General features: G+C 39.6%; 1 protein-coding gene and 1 long non-coding RNA gene across 2 annotated transcripts; both read left to right on the top strand.

Annotated features, from left to right (window-relative positions):
• Positions 1–1,209: 1,209 nt before the first annotated feature.
• On the top strand, positions 1,210–16,429 carry scn4ba (sodium channel, voltage-gated, type IV, beta a). The gene is made up of 5 exons (XM_046388665.1): positions 1,210–1,963; positions 8,459–8,622; positions 8,727–8,946; positions 9,162–9,291; positions 10,309–16,429. The coding sequence occupies exons 1-5, from the start codon at positions 1,870–1,872 to the stop codon at positions 10,400–10,402; spliced, it is 702 nt and encodes a 233-aa protein (XP_046244621.1). The 5' UTR covers positions 1,210–1,869; the 3' UTR covers positions 10,403–16,429.
• Positions 16,430–17,802: 1,373 nt separating this feature from the next.
• On the top strand, positions 17,803–20,383 carry LOC124059007. The gene is made up of 3 exons (XR_006843353.1): positions 17,803–18,023; positions 18,922–19,004; positions 20,267–20,383. It is a non-coding gene; the product is annotated as an uncharacterized LOC124059007 (long non-coding RNA).
• The last annotated feature ends 1,240 nt before the right edge of the window (positions 20,384–21,623 follow it).

Below are 21,623 nucleotides of genomic sequence, written 5' to 3' on the forward strand. Positions count from 1 at the left end.
GGTGGGGTTGAACTTGGAGTGCTCACAGCTTACAGACAGTTAGCACACTTGTGCAAGTCTGAGCGTTGATCAAAGTCAGTTCATCCACCAGTGTCCAACAACATATTTGAACTAAAACCGAAGTTAAATCCCTTGATTTCTCATGTTGTAAACACAGGTATACAGAAAAGAGCCTTGGCTGTGGCTCTGCTGTTGGTGATGGAAATCATGTCACACTGCACATTTCTAGTTGTGGACTTTGGTGATCCTTCACTGCCAATGCGTTGTGTGTCTACAGTGTAATCACCTTGAACAGATGATGAAGGACAGGCTCACCTTTGGCACACAGATCTTAAAGGATGTTGTCTGGGTCCAGTGTAGCTTGCTATTACTTTGCAAAAAGAAATCTGTAAAGTGCTTGATTTGAGAGAAAAAGCTTTTGTGTCAAAATAGTAGCAGTGGTAAGATGTAAGGAACCGCTAGACCAACAGCTGTTCGCGAGAAAGTTTCGCTACAACTTTAGTTGTTGGTTTGTAGTCGAATGGACCAAGCAAATTAAACTTACATTTCCAAACACCAACAAAAATTCTTATGTCAAACTGTACTGAAAACATGACCTTTTACACCAATTTGGTTGTAGTCCAATGTAACATTAGGCACGGGCCTGTGCTTGTGTATGTACTGGATATATGAAGCGCATAACAATAGCAATTGGTAAATAAAACAAATAAAAATAAAATAATTCCAGTGCATCATCTTTCACAAAGTCAACCATGTATACACACCTTTATAAAACAACCCCTTCCAAACACATAGTCTTAAGTGAAGAGAGAAAGAGAGACATAAAACATGAGTCATTTCACAGCAAACTTGGCAGTGGACAAGATCACATCTCATTAATGCATTAGCCTGCCAAATCAGAGTTATAGTCAAACCATGAAATGGGAGATGTATGAAAGTGGAGACAGGACTAAATGTTGCAGTTAAGTCAGGGGAATGTGGTGTGGGTGAAGCACCCAGCCCATAACCGACTCAAAGATCCTCTTGAGTAAGGCTGACTCAGCCTTACTGTGCCGGGTGCGTATGTGTATGTGCGTGCAAGTGGTAGCAGTTATCACCACCCCCTCCCCATTTCGTTCTATCCCCTCCTTCTCACTCTCCCTTCACCTCTACCTCTGCAGTACCTCTCTTCCTCATTCCTCCCTGTGCCGGCTGGGGAGACACGCGCTTTCTCCTTTTTTTTGCCTTGGCTGCTGGCTCTGCTCCAGCATCCCTTCGTGCCTCTCGTGTGCTCTCCTCCCCCCTTCAGCATATGTCTCCCCCTGTGGGGCTTGTTTGCCAGCCTGATTCCCCGGCTGCAGCTGCTGCTGCTGCTGCTGGAGCAGTGGAGCTGCCTGCTGCGCTTCTACACCACTATCGCTCTGCCTTGCTTCCCCTCTCTGCCTTTTACCTCACGCTCTCCTTTGCTGGATAATCGCTGCCGACTCTGCAAGAGACAGTGACAAAGAGGACGGGAAGGGAGGGACAGAGAGACTGAGAGCCCGCGCTCTTCACTCAACTGCTGCAATCTTCAGTTTTTCTTTCCCTGTGCTTTCCTGGGCTGCTGGAGTGCAGCGCAGTGAACGACTGGTCAGGAGAGAGCGTGAGGAATTTATCCTCCCTTCTTTGCGCTTCCTTCCTCTGTTCATTTCTGGGACAGAGTGCAGAGGAGGAGAGAAGAGGGAGGGACTGGGCTGCACAGCTCAGTGTCCCACCTTGCTCCATAAGAAAAACACACACACAAGACACACATATTTACATAGACTGGACTCAGTTCAGGTTGACCAGACTGGCAGACGGGGACAGAAGACACACAGACTGACAGCAACACAGACAGACAGACTTGGTGTCATGGCGTCAGTGGACAGGACCGGTTCGAGTGTGCCTGGACGGCTGAGATCAGGGGATCTACTTCACGCTGGCCTGGCAGTTGCACTGCTGCTCGGTGAGTTTTGTACTTTTCCTCCTCCGCTGCATTACACCAGATTGTGGTACTTAGTGCAACTGGGTGAAGCGCTCTAATTTTCTACACATTTACTTGTTCCTGTGCCCTCTATAGGCCTACCTCCCTCTTCTGCCCCCTTTGCTCCTTTTGTTTCAGCATATTCTATGCAGTTGCGAGTGGGTGGTTCACAGCTGTCACAGTAAATTCATACCATTTTTTTTTTTTGATTACTTCATACCAGCATCTGTAGTTCTATCTGCTCTGCTTCAGCTCTCCTGTCACACTGGTCTCTTTGCACACCTGAGGGCTGAAATGTGATGTCACAGATGTTGTTTACTTGCTGCCGAGGGCACTAAGGTCAATAACACCTAACCCTTGCTGATCTGAACTTGAACATGTTAAATATTTGGCTGTGGATGAGTGACAGGCTAAATGAGTATTCATGGATGTAATATACAGTGTCATTTTCAAGATAAATTAATAAAAGACAAAGGAGTTCACATCCGTGTGTGTGTGTGTGTGTGTGTGTGTGTGCGCGCGCGCGTGTGTGCATGTGGTTGTAGTATTACTGGTAGTGACGTAGTGGTGCAGTGGTGATCTGTGCTTTTGCTTAAACACTCCCTGAATTTCTTCTAGCGCCCAATAGTGCCCCCACATTTCCACCTAGTTCTTAATACTTTTGAAACTCAGCTCGACCCATCAATAAGGCTCAAAAACAATGTGGGGTGAATGTGAAAAAAATTTGGTCATATTGACTAAATTCAGTTAAATTCATTTACCTCTGAAGGGGATCAGATAGACTTATCCCCTTCAGAGCTAACTTCCATCAAATTGTCATTTGTCACTATAGTCCTCATAAGACCAACATGACCTCACTTTAGGGCACACGAACATATGGCTGTCACTACATCAAGTAAGAGAATTGCTGAAATTGCTGTAAAGGATCCAAAATCAAAAACCATCTTATCACTTATGTGGCATTTTACATACATTTTGACATAATAGTTGAGTAATTGTGCTGAAAAGTCATTAGCACTTGTTTTGAAAAGTTACAATGTAGTATATATATATATAGTTAGTTAAAATATCACACACAGGAGAAAATGTTTTTTTTTTTATTTAGATAATGTCATATGACTTTAGTTGAGTTGATCAGGGTGTAGGATTGGCTGATTGCTGACCTCATATAATAAGTAGTGAGACTTGTCTATAAAATAGAACCATTTAAAGTAATATGTATGCCTGTGTGAACTTCTCCTCTTCCTTTTTCTTCCATTTCTTCCAATAGCCAGTAATTTGGTAACATTTGCAGGAAGGGAGTTTTCTTGTGTTGTGACAGCATCAAAAACCTCATCCAAAATGGAGATAGTTAGATTTTATTCTGAACATTACTGAAGTGGGTATAAAATAAGACAAAACTCACTGATTACTTGGCATTAAGTGTACAGTCTTGAATTCAGCAAGACTAGGAAGCGCTCTTTGGTACTGTAACTCGCATAGAAGTAGGTTATTTGGATTGTTTTGCTGAACATATTATGTATTTGTCCACATTCCAGATTTAAGGGTTTCCCAGGTTTTTCAGTGAAATTATCAAAAACATTACGAAATTTCAAGAGCAAAATTTGTTTCGAACAGTAATGGCTTTGGTTTTAGGGCTTTGTGCAGTGTGGAGTTGGATGCCAGGCTGTATATTCAGCTGTTCTTTTCCTCTTGCCATTATCTTTATCTTTATCTTTAGAAAATGAAGCCAGGAAAAACAAAAGTGAAATAAAGCAGCAACCAAACCACAAGTGGAATGAAGGGAAAAAATCTGACAGTCTGAGGATTTAATTATTTACAAAAGTCTCGCCTTACTTCTTAGCATTAAACTCAACTTATTGTGATAATTAATACTTTTGGTACAATTTTCAGAAATATGTGAAATTAAATCCTTAGGACTAGACTATTCACCCTCAAATTAATGCTGATTATTTACAAATAGAGATGCCACTGATGATGCAAGGCTTCAGCATAACACGACCACAGACGTGAGCCTATGAAGACTACTTTATGAACCAAATATGCTCTTCAGAAAACAAAGACCTGTAATATAAAACGTTCCTAGTGAGTTAATTAGTTTAACCCTGGCATTCATAGGACATTGGGCAACAGCTCCTTTTTGTGGAGACTAAACCACAGACAGCAGATAACAGAAAAGCTGTCGTGCAAACAGATTCATAGCAGCTCAGGTTACAGCACAACTGCCATTAACACTTCATCAATATCTGGCATGTAAATGTGGTAAGTCTGTAAGTAAGTACTGCATGTTGCTACTTGTTTGTGTAGCCATCATATCGCATACGTACGCAGCCATATGTGTATGCGCAGTGTAAACTTGTTCCCACCTTGGCCGCCGTTGATCGAGTTACTTAGCTGCTGTTGTAATTCTCTGCCCTGCTGTCCCTCGTTCACCTTGAAGAGGACACCTCACACCTTTCCCCTCTCCATCTCCGTCCCTCGTCACCCCTTCCATCACGTCCTACACACTTTACCTTCGTCATTACCCCTGCAGCCCATTCATCCCTCTCCTCCATGTCCACTCCCTCCCTTCTCCCACACTCGATAGGTGGTTTTTATATGCTGCTTTGAAATAATCACATATGCTATCATATGCTTTGTATTTGATATCATCACTGTATCATATTATGAATAATAATTACATATTTGAGATCCTATCCATACTTTTATATGTAAAGAAAACAGTATAAAGGCCTAGCAGTTGTCATGGGACTTAAGGAAAAACAACACATTCACATTTGTTAGCCGTCATTCTCGGTTTCCCTGTTGAGGCAATGTTTTTGCAACAATGTACTATCTGATGTTTGTTCATAAATCTCAAGACACACACACCCAGGGACAAACAGTGATGTGCACACACTTTCACATCCTGTCTCTGTCTCTCTTTTTCATAGAGGTAGTGTCCTCGGTCAGTTCTCTATGGGTTCACTCGGAAATACATTAACCCCTCGATCTCTGGCCTACTTAAAAGAAAAAAAACTCACCTTGACAGTCAGCCAAGGACACACACACACACACACACACACACACACACACACACAGTTAGTTGCTTTTCCTCCCATCAGTGATTCAAATATTGATGTTTCCCAACTGGAGAAAAGAGACATTTGATAGTTGAGTTAAAAATATAATTCATTTCAGCCTATTACTCATGTACACTCACACAAGCCACACATATATGACTGGCGTTGTACATTACTATGGTATGTGAATGTGGGTGTTGTTAGGGCGAACTGTGCAGATAGAAGAAGAGTTGCAAAGAGGAAAGGGGTACAGAGAAAAAAGGACAGTAGAGAACAGAGGAGTAAAATGAGGGAGGTGTGAAATCTATTTGTAGGTACATGGGGAGGGGGGAAGCACTCCTATTGAATATTTAAAACATCACCATGCGTGTGTGGACACACACACTGTGTAAGGGGGGTTCTCTCTTGTTTTCACATGTCTAGGTTTCTACCATTATCCCTTCTTAGTTACAAAACATTAATTTAGTGTTTAACTGTTTAGTAAAGAAAAAACACTCCAGAGATTCAGACCAGCAGCCAACTACAAAAAACATTTCAAACCTTTAAGAGGTCATTGATTCCACCACTGTGCCACACCAAAAGGTGCAGACATACACAGGTCAGCTCCCCACATCTCTCCTGTTCTTATTTAGTTATAGCATCCCTGAGGAACAAGTTCTAACAGTGGGTAAAACAGAAAGATTGAGAAGGGAAAAAAGACAAAGCAGGAAAAAAGGAATATTAAGAGCCTGTTAAAAGAGAACAAAACCAGAAATGGAAAAGAACAAGGACACCCCAATGGCTAAGTTGCTACTGAAAGCAGAGAGGACGAGTCAAGATGACTACAGAGAAGAGGTATAAATATATCGGATGTTAGAAGACGAGAGGAAAGGGCCGAGACTGAGAAGACAAAAGAGCATATTCAGAAAAAGAAAAAAGCACTAGAACTGAACCAAGCATACTGAACTGATCGAGCAGTCAGAGATTTAACACTGACGCCAACCTCACAGTCCCAGTACTTACCAGACTAGACAGTTACTGAAAAGCTGAATTTCAATTCACGCGCAGCACATTTAATTGCTGAGATCTGGGACCTGTTCACCTCTCAAAACTGCTTCCCTGTTGGACAACAAAATTCTCAAGTATTGAATTAGCAATAAATATAATGACCAAGTCAAGGGTGGCTGTATTCACAGATTTGAGTGTCTGTGTGTGTGTGCGGGTGCGTGTATGTTTGAAACATGCCTCATACAATCATAAACTAAGAGAACATTAAAATATCCAAGCTGTGTTGTATTCAGTTCAACACTAAAAGACAAGGAAAGAAAACAGAGGGAAAAACAATAATGATACCTCTGCTTGCTTTAATGTGGTCATTCATTATCCTCACCTGCTGACTGATCAAGACTTTTATGTTGATTGCATAACACACTAAACCTGCTCCACACTGAAGTAAATCAGTATGTTTGATTATTTCTCTGTATCTCGACAATGTATGCCAAATCTGTCCATTAAACTGAGAGTGAGTACAGTGTAATGCTGGCACATCTAACATAATAATATTTTTCTCAATTTTACAAAATACATGTGTCCTTTCGTTGATAAATTCACTGTAAGTCTTTCCTTTTTATGCCAATTCGTTTTCATTGTTATACAGATATTTAATATTCCCCAGATGCACTTCAAATTGCCTAAGCAGAATTCATCCTCCCCTTCTCCCCTGTAAAGTGAGGGACCCCAACTAATTATTCTTTGTCCAGAGCATTTAACACCAAATGTGCAAAACAGAGATTTCATCTGAAATCACCGGAGAACCTTCAGTGTTCGATTCAAACAAATGTCCTCACAGAGCTGCAAAGCAGGCAGTGCGAAATTCTTACATACATGTTCTGTAACAGTTTTGCACCATGTCCAAGTGTAACGTGATCCCTCTCCACACTGACCTGCAGTGTGGAGAAGAGCATTTATAAATAGTCCCTAAGTGTGTGAGAGACACCAGAGCAACAATCTGAGAATTACTCCAGCTGTCCAACATAACCCGACGTAACATAGCCAGCATAACCCTCCCCAGCAAGACGCAAATACCCATAGGAGACACGAGTCTCTGGGAAATGAAAGAGTTAGCATGTGTTTTACTGCTTTGCACAACAACATCACGGGACACCAACAAAATTTTGAAATAAACTGGATCGATGTTTTTGCTTTGATATGAGAGTTTTGACAAAGAGTTTGGTCAACTTGTTTAATATGCATACAGGAGCAGTGAGTGCACTGACACAAAGGAATAAAGCAAAAATGAAGAGCAAAAATAGATTTACCTGCTGCATCTTTGCAGTCCAGCCTTAGGTTTGATGACTTCAGACTGTCCACATGTATCTGTATTTTTGTCATCGGAATTTATTGTGATTGTTTGGGTATTTGGTCTGTTTGTTATAACTTTTCATTATAAACAGATGATTAATATCATTCACATCACCTGTCAGTGGTGTTAATGTTGTGGCTGATCGGTGTATATGTTTTGACTGATGTGTTCTGAATCAGTATCTCTGCTCAGGTTTTTTAAGGTGCTAAATTCAAGATCAATAGAGGGCAGGGCACCAGTGCTTGTAGATGATGATACATGACCTTAATAAATAATAAAGAATAATAACAGTAGAGTATCATATTTACAAATGAGGATACATAAACTCTCCCCAAAGTGAAAGACACTGAACTGGTGCCAGCAGTGTCAGAGTCAGAGCAGGCAAACAACTTGTTTTGCTACACCCAGTGAAGAGTTTTAAAAGCAACCTCCAGCTGTCAGTTTGGACTCTGCAGTTTTTTTCCCCCAAGTTCTGCAGCAATGGGATTGCTTTGCCTTGAAAACAGCATACTTTTTAGTTCATTTCTAACTGTGCAGCAGTTTTTAGTTTTTATTATGTGTTGGTGAAATAAGTATGGTGCCAGAGATCATTCTAATTATATTAGTGTAACACAGGTCCATCACTGAGTTGCTGTCCATTTTGATTTGTTTTCCACAGCAGCTGATTATGGTTACATCATCAACAGCCATAAATTGGGTTTGAAACACAAGAAAGTCAAACATAAGTTGTGAATAGTGAACATCATTTAGAGAGCATAGGAGTGGTTGAGAGCTGTTATTTCGTGAGCTGTACTTCCAGTATGTAAGCTACTTAACCTTGTAATGCCATTGCTCATCAGGTGCACTCATCTTTAACAGTAATCCTAGCCGTGTATGCCGGCATACAAACATTACTTCATCCTGTGTCACTTTTGCCCTAAATATGGATTAAAAGCAGTGTAACCAGGTTTTTACTTTCCTTTATTTTTTATGTCTGTGTTTATTTATTTACCAAAACAAAGGCTATTTGAACTTTTTTGTTGTTGTTTTTTTTCCTTAACCTTTTACTTCCTTCTCTTTTCTTCCTTGGTTCAGGTGTATGGAGTGTCGGTGGACTGGAGGTCTCCACAGGTAAAGTGTCTTCAATTGAAGCAATGAATGGCTCCACAGTCCTGCTGCCCTGCACCTACTCCTCCTGTATTGGCATCAAAAACCTCTACTTCAACTGGCACTATAATGACAATGGAACCATGATCAAGGTGCAGCACTCATACACAAATACACACACACATGCGCAGCATAAGCAACATAAACATACTGTATATCTGACTACCTATCTCTGAGTATCTATGTGTGTGTGTAGTTGTGTGAGGCGGTGATTCCCATCGAAGGTGTGGAGCCCAGGGTCAATGTGTACCACGAGCGTGTGGAGTTTGTTGGCTCCTCCAAGAAGAACAACATCTCCATCCTGCTGTGGAACATCACCTTTGAAGATAATGGACAGTACATCTGCTTCGCCAGGAACCCAAAAGAGAAGAACCGCAACCACAGCGCTGTCTTCACACTGACAGTGGTGGACCAAAGTATGCGACGCATGCACACACACACACACACACACACATGCATTTGCCTGGCACATGAACACACCAAGCTTTAAGCTGTACCTGCCATTAAGCATTTGTACCTTTAGACTTTTCATTGCATCTTATTACAATCTTGTTAAGGATCTTTCTGTGCACTGTTTATTTCATCTCTCTATCCATGATTTTCTCCTTCACAATGTCTACCCTCCTTTCAGTGAAGGAAGTTGACAACACTTTGACAGTCATCATTGTCTCAGTGCTGGGTGGAGTCATTGGCTTAGTGATCATCGTCATGGTGATAAAGGCCTTGGTTGTTCACTTCCTGCTGAAGGATGATGAGAAAAAGTGAGTAGATCACAGAGCACTGAGGACAATTCAAGAAAAACACACAATGTATTTGAACATACACAGTGTAATAGTTATTAAATATATTACTGAAAGCACCTGCGACTCGGATATAGTAATTAATAGCTCTATTACTTTTCATTCAAAAAACTGGGATAAACTTATGTCTGTGTTTCTGTGTCAGTTCTTGTGGTAGACTAGTTGAATTGATGGCAGTAAGAAAGTTGACCGAGGACAGTGCCCAGCCACGTGCTACAGAGTACTACCCAGATGATGACTAAAATAGCCCCTCACATATTTTGTTACAGCATCGTCTCCCTTCTTGGATTCAACCTGTTTATTTGTGTTACTTACGCGACTGCCTCAAACAGCCATAATACCTTACTGTATATTAACGATATTGGGCGGCATGGTGGTGCAGTGGTTAGCAAGAGGGTTCCAGGTTCAAATCCGGTTCTGGGCCCTTCTGTGTGCCTGCATGAGTACGCCGCCTCCCACTGTCCCAAAAACATGCACATTAGGTTAACTGGCTACTCTTCATTGCCTATAGGTGTGTGTGTGTGAGAATGTGTGATTGTCTGTCTTTGTGTGTGTTGGGACTGTATGAAATAACATGAAATAAGTTGGTTAATGTGAGACTAGATTAGTGCTGTCAACAGCACTTATCAATGTGACAATTTGTAGCTCTCATAGGTAATATAAATGGCACATCTTCTTTTCACATCTATCACGACTGTTGTGTAAGCAGTGAGTTCCAAGTGTGGGCATTTTTTATTGACCATGATATTAAGTATACACATAGAGCACATGGTTTTGAGAGTCCTTCTGACCTTTCAATTAACTCCTTTGATATGTGTTTCAGTAAAATCTTAATTACATATTCCCACTTTGTGTCCAACACAAGATTATTATTTGGGGCTATGAGGGTTAGGCTATGTAAATTCAGCCCTTATCAATCCCATGTTGCTCCTTCTACAAGTCTACATCCTAACCTTTGGTTTCATCTGTCCCCTGCAGTAAAGAGTGCCTGGTGAGCTCCTCAGGGAATGACAACACAGAAAATGGACTTTCAGGAGCCAAAGCCGACAACAAAGGGACACCAAAGGCATGAGCAAAATGCAAAGTATGTCTGTATGTTTGTATATATGTTAGACAAATGTACTCGCTGAGAGGAAATGCTGTTATCAATGGACTGTTTTATCTTACTAGTGGCTAACCAATACAACATGTAAATGTCTATTTTAAATCATGCTTGAGACTTGGGAAGTGTGGAATGTGCACAGGCCTGGATCACTCTCTCACTTACATGGCAGCTCATTTGTTACACAGTATACGGCCTCTGTTCAAATCAAATTCTGCTCTACATCTTACTGAAGCCTAACACTTTTACCTGCAGCAGAGCCTCAAGTGGACTCTCTCGGCCTTCACTTGTAGTTTCCATACCCTTGTTGAGGATACAGAAATTACACTTTTTATGTTTACTTTAACTCTGCTTTAACCACGTGCTACAACAAATAGTAACTAGGTCCTCAAATGTATTAAACAGTGCTCATTTGAAGACCAAATTTCAATTTTCAACTTCAACTCGGTTTACAAGCCACCAGTATGCTTCATTCCTGCTTTGGATTTCAAGAGGCTCTAATGTAATCCACAAGTCAAACTTGGACCCAAACAGACCAGTGAGAACACACACTTTGATGCCATGATGCACTGCCGTACTGCCATATGAACTGAAGAACAGCACAAAACTGCTGAGATGCTACTCTCTAACTCCTCACTTGAGGCCTCCTCACCTGCGAGCCCAAATAGGAGGACCGTTGTTTACAAATGGAAGCCAATATTTTTCAGTCATATGAAATAAAATTTGTTCTAATTAAATCCGGAAAATATACATTTTTAAACGCTTGTTGTAAAATGACAGGTAGTAATAATGTAATGTAGTACTGATTAAACATATAAATAAAGCTTACTTGTTTTGTGAGCAGCTAGCATACCATTATGTTGGTTTGTTAAAGGTCTTTAAAGCTATTTTTCCTGTCCTATTAGTCTAACCATCAACCTTAACTACTGCAGTGCTAGCCTGAACCTCATCTTTCACATTTACTGTTGGGTCCAGGTTAGACACACCGTTGGGGTGTTTGGTTCATTAATGCCGAGGGCAGATTTTGCTGAGACTCACAACTTGGCTGTCTTAGGTGACTGAAGGATCCATTTCTGCACAGGTTTTATTGTTCCGCTTTAGATGAAACACAGGTGCCTGTTCTGCTTCTGCTCCCTCTGCTGGTGGGAGGATAAAAACACAGAAAATTTATTTAAAAAAAAAAAGAAAAAAGAAAAAACAACCAACCTTAACCTAACCCTCATCAAAGACAATCCCCAGACTACCCAGCTCCCTATAGAAAGGAATGAACTTAATCATGCTGCTTCTGACAAATAACCAATGCATTTTTAGCATGTGCACATTTTATATAACTTCATATAAGTATATGTTGTCTCGCATCACAGTACAGGAACATTTTTGTGTCTCTATATCACTCGAATTAATCCACCCTCATTGGCCTCAACTGACTGAAGCTCTGTCAATGCTTGTTAAGGACCTCACAACACTGCTATAATTTTTTTTTTTTTTTTTAAACCCCCTAAACCAGGTCAGGGCGATTGAAAGGTGACTCTTCTTTTAGAGTATTGGCCTGTAGGTATTTGTTGGTAAAATAAGGTGAAAGACAATTTATATTAATTCAAAAGTAAAATTATTTTGGTATCACTAAATATAAATCTCTCTCAATATAAAAACTCTGCTAGAGAAATTTAAGAAGTTGGCACTTTGCTCAATGGCACATCAGCAGGATGTAGTGACAGTGGAGAGAGCAACATACGGTTTGCAAATCTCTGGAATTCAGTTGCACGTTTCCGCACTTGGGTAGAGACTCAAACTGTCCAATACAAACTTTCTCTGATAACTATTACAAAAACCTTTTACACATATGGTATATGTATTTGTAATTCTGCTGAGATAGTCCAAATAAGTCCACCGATACTGGCTCAGTATTGCAATTAGCACAGCGCTGGGACAGATCAACTGTAAAGAATGTAAACACTCTGTCAGGGAATAGATGTAAAATACTGTATTAATATAGTCCAAAAGTATATTTTAATTAATCATAAAAAATGATAGTCAATATGTTAATGTTATAATCACATGAATGTGTTAATATCTCATCAGGCAAGCAGTTCATTTGTCTTTGCCGAATGTCTTATTCTGTGTGACTCAACAACCAGCCAATACTTTCAGTGTTTCACTCAGTTCCAAGTTCAGATTAAACAAAAGCTACTTGTTGTGATAGTATCTAAATATTTGGGGCAATAAAGATTGTAAGTTTCAAGTTTGTTTTATTAAGGGTACAGATTAATATGAGTTAAACAGTCTGGAGGGAGCTGGGAGTTGAGAGTTAAAAAAAAAGAAAAAAAATATGATATAATGTGTAAATTTAGTGATAGAATGGACTGAAACTAATTATCTCGTAACGTTCTACAACCTTGATTCATAACAACCTGGGCCCCTGTGTAAACATTTCACAAAGTGGTGAACCCCATCCTATCCTTGCTTTTTAGTTATTGAGTCTTTTCAAGGATGCTCCTTTCATACTCAGTCATGATACTATCACCCATTACCAATGAACCTGTAATGGGTGATAGTATCACCTGTGGGATGTTCCAAACAGGTGTTTTTTTGAGCAGTACACAACTTCCCTAGTCTTTTGTTTCCCCTGTCCCTACATGTCTGAAATGAGTTGCTGGTATCAAATTCAGAATAAGCATATATTTACAAAAATCAATTAAGCAGATGAGATAAAACATTAAATATACTGTCTTTGTACTGTTATTTATTTAGTATATGTCAAAAGGGTTATCCAATAATCACATTGTGTTTTATTTATGTTTTACACAGCGTCCCAACTCATTTGGAATCAAGGTTGCGGAAGTAAACACATTTTGTTTAAATCAACCAAAAAGAGGAAGTCAACAAAATCTTTGTAATATCACCTCATCTTGGGATAAGTCAGTATGAATGAACTAATGCTAAGATGCCCATTAGAAACTAGAAGCCGCTCTCTCAGTGCAACTCTCAGTCCTGTGATCTGGCAGACGTGGCCTGCCATGCCCCCACACATATCTTGAATAGCTAAGACAGCTGAAAGCTACACACAAACATACGCACAGGCATACAGGCCGACATGAGTACTCACACGCTAAGAGCCACTTTGATACCAGACATTAGTGCACAGGCCTTGCATACAAACAATACAGCACTTTCACACACTTTCGAGTGGGTGCACAAAACAGGAAATCTGATTTCAAAGTCGTGGCTCTTTTATAATACACAAGTTAACAAGAACATTTTCACGTCATGTTTGTCATGTTTGACTGAGAAGAGTATTGTGTCAAAATGGTTTTAGCATTTGTCTCACTGAAACAGAGCCCTGCTGCAAAATTTTATTTTATTTTTCTAACTGTTCTCTTTGTCAGCCTGCTGCTCTCTAATACTCGAGTGCATTTCCCTTCTTGCTTTCAATGGAAGCAATAAGACAGACATCAGATTATGCAATAACCTGTTATAAGGCACTTTATGGATGTGTCTGGACTGGCTGTGATGGCAACTCTGTCTGTCCAAGGCACTGTTCATTGCAACGATTTACGTAACTACACTGTACTAATGTATCTCAGTTGAACTAATGCATGGACATTAGATTCATATATCAACATTAGACAGTAATCTGCTTTGGAAAACCGTCATAACTACTAACACTGTTAACCTGGCAGTGTTAGAAGTGATACAGTATTCTTGTTGTGTTATAAAACTGTGAATGTCATGGATTAAGGAAGTGCTACTTGCCACACACACACACACACACCACAGATACACACTTGCCTTCTCATTGTGTGCACATCCCTCTGTAAAAAGGGTATATATGTACATCAAAAGTCTTCCTATGGGGAAAAGCAATACTGTGGAGTTGACCTGTCTGTGCGTGTACTTTTCTTACCATGTACCTTTAACCCTGACATTGCATAACAAATTAGTGGTTTCATGTAGGGATTGTGATGCATAACGTATACTGTACATTTGCAGCCATGGTTCCCACTGTTTTCTTCTGTGAACTTTAGCTTGATTTTTATGTTTTCTGGAGTGAAGTCCATTAACCTCATCTCACACTTCTAAGAGATTCTTTCTCATCTCTAATGTATTTTACTGATGTAAAACTTCTGACAAAGTGGGGGGGAAAAAACTCCCTATCTAAATGAGGCCAGCAAAGCAGATGCAGGTATGAGAGGAGGGTGTACAAGTGATGTTCTGTTTTAATGACGGACAGGTATGTGACAGATAAAATAATTCTACCTGATTTAATGCACGAATGCAATCTATTTCTACTTATGAAACAGTTGCTTTCTTAACCCCATGGAATAATTGCACTGGGTTATGAAACCACCAAAAGCATTGGCTGTTTTAAAAAAAATATATATATATATTTGATTTATTGAATTTTTTTTAATGATCCCCCCCCCCCCCCACATAAGCCCCCTTGTACATTCTGGCCTGCCTTGTCTTTCTCCAAAAACACGTATCTATCCTGAACCTTACATGAGTCTTGAGCTCAGCCAACTGCTGGCAGTGATTGCTGCCATACCGAATATGGCCTGTACAGTGTAGGATGCTCCTCTGCAGTGGTGCAATACAGCACAGTAGAAACAGTATGACTGCCACCCAGTGGTAAATAGCCAACACATCAAATAATCTTCCCCCTAGTGGACGCTGGTGAAACAAATCAAAATACACTTGATTCAGAGTGAAATGATGACTTAATGTTAGCTAAAATTATAATAATATTGCTGAAAATAATTGCTACATTTTCCATAGTTAAAAGAATATATGATTATAAATAGCATTAAAATTGCTTTAGGTAATTCTACAAGTTAGATTGTTTATTAGCATACAATCCAATTCTTTTGCACATTGGGCATTTTATCTACACTTAAAAATGGGTGAGATGTATGTATAAGTTTACATTAGAAGCAATTTGTTCAAACATGAATCCTTTATGAAATCCCTCACATAGTGAGTTCTCAGTGTTGCTGTTATTAGTCACTAAATTAACAGAGTGTTAGGAGTCTTAGTCTTAGGAGAGTTAGTATTGCTCTTACTGCCAGAGCGGCTGAAACTCACACTGCCAATCCAAGAGTCTCACGTCTGCTGTCGTTACAAGGACACACAGCTCACTTAGTACACGTACACTACTAAAACGTGTTGTTTTACTGTATACTTCTGTATTAGTGGCATTTCAGTAGCTCTGTACCACTTCTGTATTTCTAACAGCTGAAACTCACACTGCCAAGCCAAGTGTCTGACGTCTGGTCTCTGCTTCCCACATTCCAAACAGGTCAAAAGACCACTGATCTGAAGTCAGTGTAGTTCAGCAGAAAAGTAAATTTCATTACGAATGGATCTAGGAGGATAATCCATTAAATGAGATGAAATATGAGTGATACCTGATATTAACTCTGGCAGAACACAACTATTTTTCCTTATGAGAATTACTGTTCAAATTATTGTTAGCAAAGACAAGCTATGATACATACCGCAACATATTGTGTGTTAATATATTACATGCCTAGCAAACTGCCTCCTATAACTCTGAAAGAGACTGTCTTACAGACCAAGGCTAGATAGCTAGACATTTGAATTATATAAGCACAGGCTGGTACTGACCTCTCCACATTTTCTCACTGCATTTTAAAGAGTTTCAACAATATTTTTTAATGCATCCAGCAGCTGTAAGTGTAATTCTATCTTAATCAAAATAACAAATTCATGTCTGCACCCAAGGCCACTGACATTAAGCAAATTACAGTATTTTATAGTAAGTCGACATCTTGCAGCAAAGTCCTGTGTTTTGCTTACATCAGAACACTCCATTCAACACACACCAAATCTGCAACTTTCCTCTGAATGTTCAGCTGTCTATCTGCATTTGTGATCGTGTTGCTCATGCTCCCTTCATGACTATGCACCTCAAACTTTTGACTTGTTAAAAAAAAAATACATACCAGAAATAAAATGTTCATTGAAGTTCCCAGAGCACTCTCGAGTCTCATTGTGTCTTTATGCAACTTTAGAAAATTCTCTTTCAAAAGAGCTTGACTGTTCAATTTGGGATAAATCTGCTTTTCTTTCTTTCTTTCTTTTGTTTAATTTATTTATAAATATATAAGATACTGTTGGAAGTAAGCTACAGAGACACAGACAAATAAGAATAGAGCTTGGTAGATATTGATATCATAGAGTAATAATCAATATTTGCACCATAATGATTCCTTGATTGTTACAGAACACATGACTTTTAATACAACTATTAGATGTGATTGTAACAGTTCAAGTAACAAGTTCACAGATGTTTTTAAATACTTTAGATTTTAAATACCTTAATATTTGTAGAGTGGCAGGAAATGAGTTTGAGGGGAGTACATATACACTAATCCTAAATTAGGACTATTTGGATTTCAGATTGATATTAGTTTGCTCAATACCACCAGCTAGTGGAGATTGAGTAGAAGTGCACTGTGTTGGTATCTGCTCGTGGAGTCTGCTCAGTGCAGACTGCAGTGCAAACATGGCTTACATATGGTCATTTTTCACTAGCTGCACATGCTTTCCATGTTGCTTCCTCGGTTACAGTAATAAAGGCTGGTTTGTACTGATGACCAGATACCATGAAAAACAAGTTGTGTTTTTTTCAACTCAATTTATTCATGTAGTTCCAAATCACAACAGAAGTTTCCAATTAAAGCAGGTCTAGACCAAACTCTTTGATTTGCGTTTTGCATTTGTGATGCAAAAGGTGTAAAACAAAACTGGGCAATGTCTAAGATTCTAGTCTACCACGCCATCTTGCTATTGACTCCTTTCCTGCCGTGCAGCCGCCAGCTGCTGGACTGGAATGTGGAACTAGTCATGAATGATTGTGGATTGTGGTTCTGGTCAGATGTGTGGCCTTCAGTGCTACTGTACCAAGGCAAGTCAAGGCAACAGGCATTTGACAAAATGAGACATCTCTGCTCCAAAGCCAAATAAATAAGAAATGTGGCACAGCAGCCCATTGTTTTTAATATACTACTGCATATGATGATCTCTTTCAGTTGAGCTTAACATATATAAGTCTATACACAAGTTCACAAGTACTGTAATATCAAAGTGAAATGTCATTTAAAGAAATAGCTTGAACAAAGCCTTGTAAGGTGCTACACCAACAGAGACGACCTGAGAATTCGATTATATTATCGATTATATTTGATCATCTTAAATAACTAAAACAGCTATAAATACATAAGGATAAGCTCCATATAGGTATAGAAAATGGATGGATGGATGGATGGATGGATGGATGGATGGAATACATAAGGAACATTTGTAGAGGCCTGCTCACACCATGGCTGTGTGGCACGCCTCTACTAGAAGTCACGTGTGCCGAAAAGCCTTCTGCAAAGGATACACCTGTGTATCCTTGTCTCCTCTCTCCTCGACATTCAATTTAGGAATTGAGACGTCCTTCGAGGTGGCGCGCTAAGATCGATTTCCGGGTCACAGACAGGAGGATGGAGGGGAGTGGAGACACTAAACAGAGAGACGAGAAGAGCCCAAAGATCAGCAATCAGTGTGTGCCCTTCGTATTAAAAAGGTCAGCTGCAATTAGCATGAGAAATACAAACAGGCACACGTTGTGTAGGCTCTCGATTGGCTAACGCTTTTACACCTGTTAACCTTTAATAGTAGATGTAGGCGGATTCAGGGTTGAATAGTTTTGCAGGCCCAATATTGGCTATTTTTGTTGTTAACTTTCTACTGTAGAGTCACCGTGGTTAGAAGACATCGCAAGTTTACGTGATTAATGGTGCAGCAGTCGCTGACGATGCGAGCTAATATTAGTCTGCTGCTGTAAGGTTTGCGTAAACACCGTAACTCCACACATAACCGTCTTATTAAGGTTAAGTGTGTATTTACCACTGCAGTATCGGTAAGTAACCAACATTAGCCCGCACTGCAGAATAATTAGCCTCACTAAGTGTTAAACTAACTGGGTATTCTAGCTAGCTTGTCCCGCATTACTATGAGGACAGCTAACTTTATTTACAGCAAAAGCAGTTACGGTTCACACAGGCTCAGAGACTGTTTATCACGTTTTACAGTCCTCAAATGCTTTAAGTTACAGCTGACTATCAAGTCCCAGATGCGTTATATAGACAACAGTATCCAGACACACCTCTTTATGGGGCTGTTTTTCAGGGTTTGGACTGGGCCTCTTACTTCCAGTGAAGGGAAGCCTTAATGCTTCAGCATACCAAGACATTTTGGTCAATGCTATGCTTCAAACTTTGTGGCAACAGTTTGGGAAAGGCCCTTTTCTATTCCAGCATGACTGTGCCCCAGTGCACAAAGCAAAGTGCATAAAGACATGGCTGGATGACTTTGGTGTGGGAGAACTTGACCGTTGACACACTTATCTAAGTTGACATTATGGTTATGACTTTGCAGTCTAAATTAAACAACTGTTTGCCTCTGCATTTCTGAAAATATAGCGTCAGTGGCCACTGGAGAAAATGATGCTGTCATCTGTATTCACCCTGGCTGGCACTTTCTTCTTGCTGGTTTCAACGAATAGGTAAGTAAGACAGATTTTATGATGATCATGTATAGATCTCTTTTGAAGGAGTCTGGTTAAAAATAAAAAAAAAGGTTTTATTTTGCTTGGCTTTATGCACAAATAGTGCTTTATGCTATTGTGAAACAATTGTAAATGTTCCCTCAGATGTCAGTTCAGAAACTGGGAAACTTTTTATCAGGCTCAGCCTTTTCCCAGGATAGGTTTGTGGTAAGGTCACGATAGTTTCAGTTTATGTGGAACACACATTCATGGAACACTTGCTGTTTCACTTTTGCTTTTCTCTCCATTTACTGGAGACAGGAGTGTCTGTGGTGCAGAAATATGAGGAGCAGGAGACTAACTTGATTGCAGATATCTCTGAGGACTTCATTGGCACTGTTAAAGATTATCTTGCATGTGACTTTTGTCAGTTATCACCAAAAGCTTTGGAACACACTACCTACAGATATCAGGGAAGCCAGCTTGTTAAATATTTTTAGAAGAGAGCTGAAAACTCATCTCTTTAGTATTTAACCAGCTTTCGCCAGGTAGGGGCTTGAAACTCATGTTTTTTCTTGTACTTCTGCAAAGCTGCACTGTTTTTTTTTGTTTCTAGATTTCATACATTCTGTGTCTGCTAATTTGAACTTTATTTTTAAGAACTATTTTTCTTTAGTTTTTATTTCCTTTCTGTGTTTCTCTGTATTCTGTTTCCCTCCTCAGTTTCACTTATTTTTGCAATTATCATCAAATGGGCTTTTACTCTCCTTATCTTATTTTGCATTAATTATGACAGTCTATCTGTCTAATTTTTATGCATCTTTATGTTATTTTTACTAGCTTAGATTAATTTTCTCAGCTTTTCTACTATATGATGGCCTTAAACACCATTAAACATTTTCTGTCAGTGGACCGCTTTTTTTGCAGCCAGCGTTTGTCATAGTAGGTCATGTCATATCAGATGTCCCAGTAGTGACGGTGAACTGCTGCATGAACAATGTCAGGACCCTTAAAGTGAAACAGCTAAATGGTATTAAGCCTTTGTTATTTTATTATTTACACCTGTGCTTTTTCTGGTATGACATATCGAAATGTTTTCATTGGAAAAGGAATATTGATTGCTTATTAAATGTTTCAACTCTAAAGTCAATAGCTGTCCTGAAAATGTTCATTCAGAGCTATTCTGATATCTGTCCCTCCGTTTCACGTTTAAAGGAACTGTGCCGTAAGCGAGCATCTTCAGGCACTGTTATTTACTGATTGTCTCTTTGTGTCCAAAGCATCCCATCCATCTGTATGTTCTCTTAATTGCCTCACAACCGGGAACTTGACAAGGATTCCACTGTCTGCTGTTACTGGAAGTGGAGATAAATAAACCTGATCGACTGTCCCATCGATTACTTGTCACATCTCTCTGTTGACGGGACTGGTTGCAAGGGGAACATCAGCTGAAATCAATGGGGATGAGTTTGTGTCCTGCAGTGTGTGTGTGTGTGCGCATGTGCGCGCGTGTAAGTAAGACCTTCCCATCAAGCAGTCCTCAGAGATAAATATGTCTGTGGCCAACACCAGCCCTATCAATACTACTTCCGCAAATTGTCTCAGGAGCGCATCGTAATCTGCCTCCCATGATGGATACCAAGTCCACAAGTGCCTGTTAAAATGCACTTTACCTCAGTACAGGCCAGGCCAGGCCAGGCCAGGCCTTTAATCAGTCACATGTTGACCTGCTTTTGAGTGTCTTCCCTTCATCCATACCAAGTCTGTAAATGCTGAAACCCACTCAATCCGTTAAGCTTATTTTTCCTGTAATGTGTCTGCAGTCATGACAGGGGCATTGACGGTGTGTCTGCAGGATTTCATTCAGTTACGACTGCTTGGACTGATCTCTCAGTGTTCTGGGAACACACACTGATCAGTAAATCAGTTTCCCAGGTTTTTATCTAAAACACTCCATTATAGTGTCCACCAGAGGGCGCTAAAGTATAACGAATGTTCAACGATAAGGTGGTGATTTCGCACCAAGTCGTCCACTTTCACGCACTGCTACTGAACCTTATCGCACGTCGTGGTCTTGGTTCGTTTCGAGGACCTTTATGATTTTTTTTTTATTATTGTGGAAAAATGCAAATAAAATTAGTTTAAAAGTTAATGTGACTTTTAAAAAATATATATATATTGTTAGGTTAATTTGTGTTCTTTTATGCAGTTGAATGAAATTAAAATGTGTATTCTGTTTGTATAACATTAGAAAGTACAATGCTCTGTGGTTTCATCCTAATATTCTACGAATATATTTCTGCCAAACAAATCCATTGATATTTTTGATAGTTTATAGAATCGCCCTTGAAAAGTAACACCATTTTAATGTAAGCCCATAAAAGCCCGCATGCATTGTGTTAGTTTCAAAATTATTACTGAGTTACACGATGTGAAATTATACCAAAAGATCTTTAAAAATCCAAGATTTTATCAGCCACACTGGACCTGCTTTTTCGTGGATTGTCTCGCACATTTCTGCGTGTTTCTGTTGTCGAAATACTGAGTTTGAAAATGTATCTGTGTTCAAACGAGTCTTTTTTTTTTTGTTTGGTTGTTTTTTGGGACCTCTTCACCCTGAAGTTAACAAGACGTTTG

Source organism: Scatophagus argus, chromosome 5, assembly GCF_020382885.2.
Source record: "Scatophagus argus isolate fScaArg1 chromosome 5, fScaArg1.pri, whole genome shotgun sequence".
Lineage (NCBI taxonomy): Eukaryota > Metazoa > Chordata > Actinopteri > Scatophagidae > Scatophagus > Scatophagus argus.

Excerpts from the sequence above, each read along its gene's own strand:
- scn4ba (XM_046388665.1), top strand. The coding sequence starts at position 1,870 with ATGGCGTCAGTGGACAGGACCGGTTCGAGTGTGCCTGGACGGCTGAGA. Across the intron at positions 1,964-8,458 it reads GGCAGTTGCACTGCTGCTCG|GTGTATGGAGTGTCGGTGGA; the intron begins GTGAGTTTTGTA and ends TCCTTGGTTCAG. Across the intron at positions 8,623-8,726 it reads ACAATGGAACCATGATCAAG|TTGTGTGAGGCGGTGATTCC; the intron begins GTGCAGCACTCA and ends GTGTGTGTGTAG.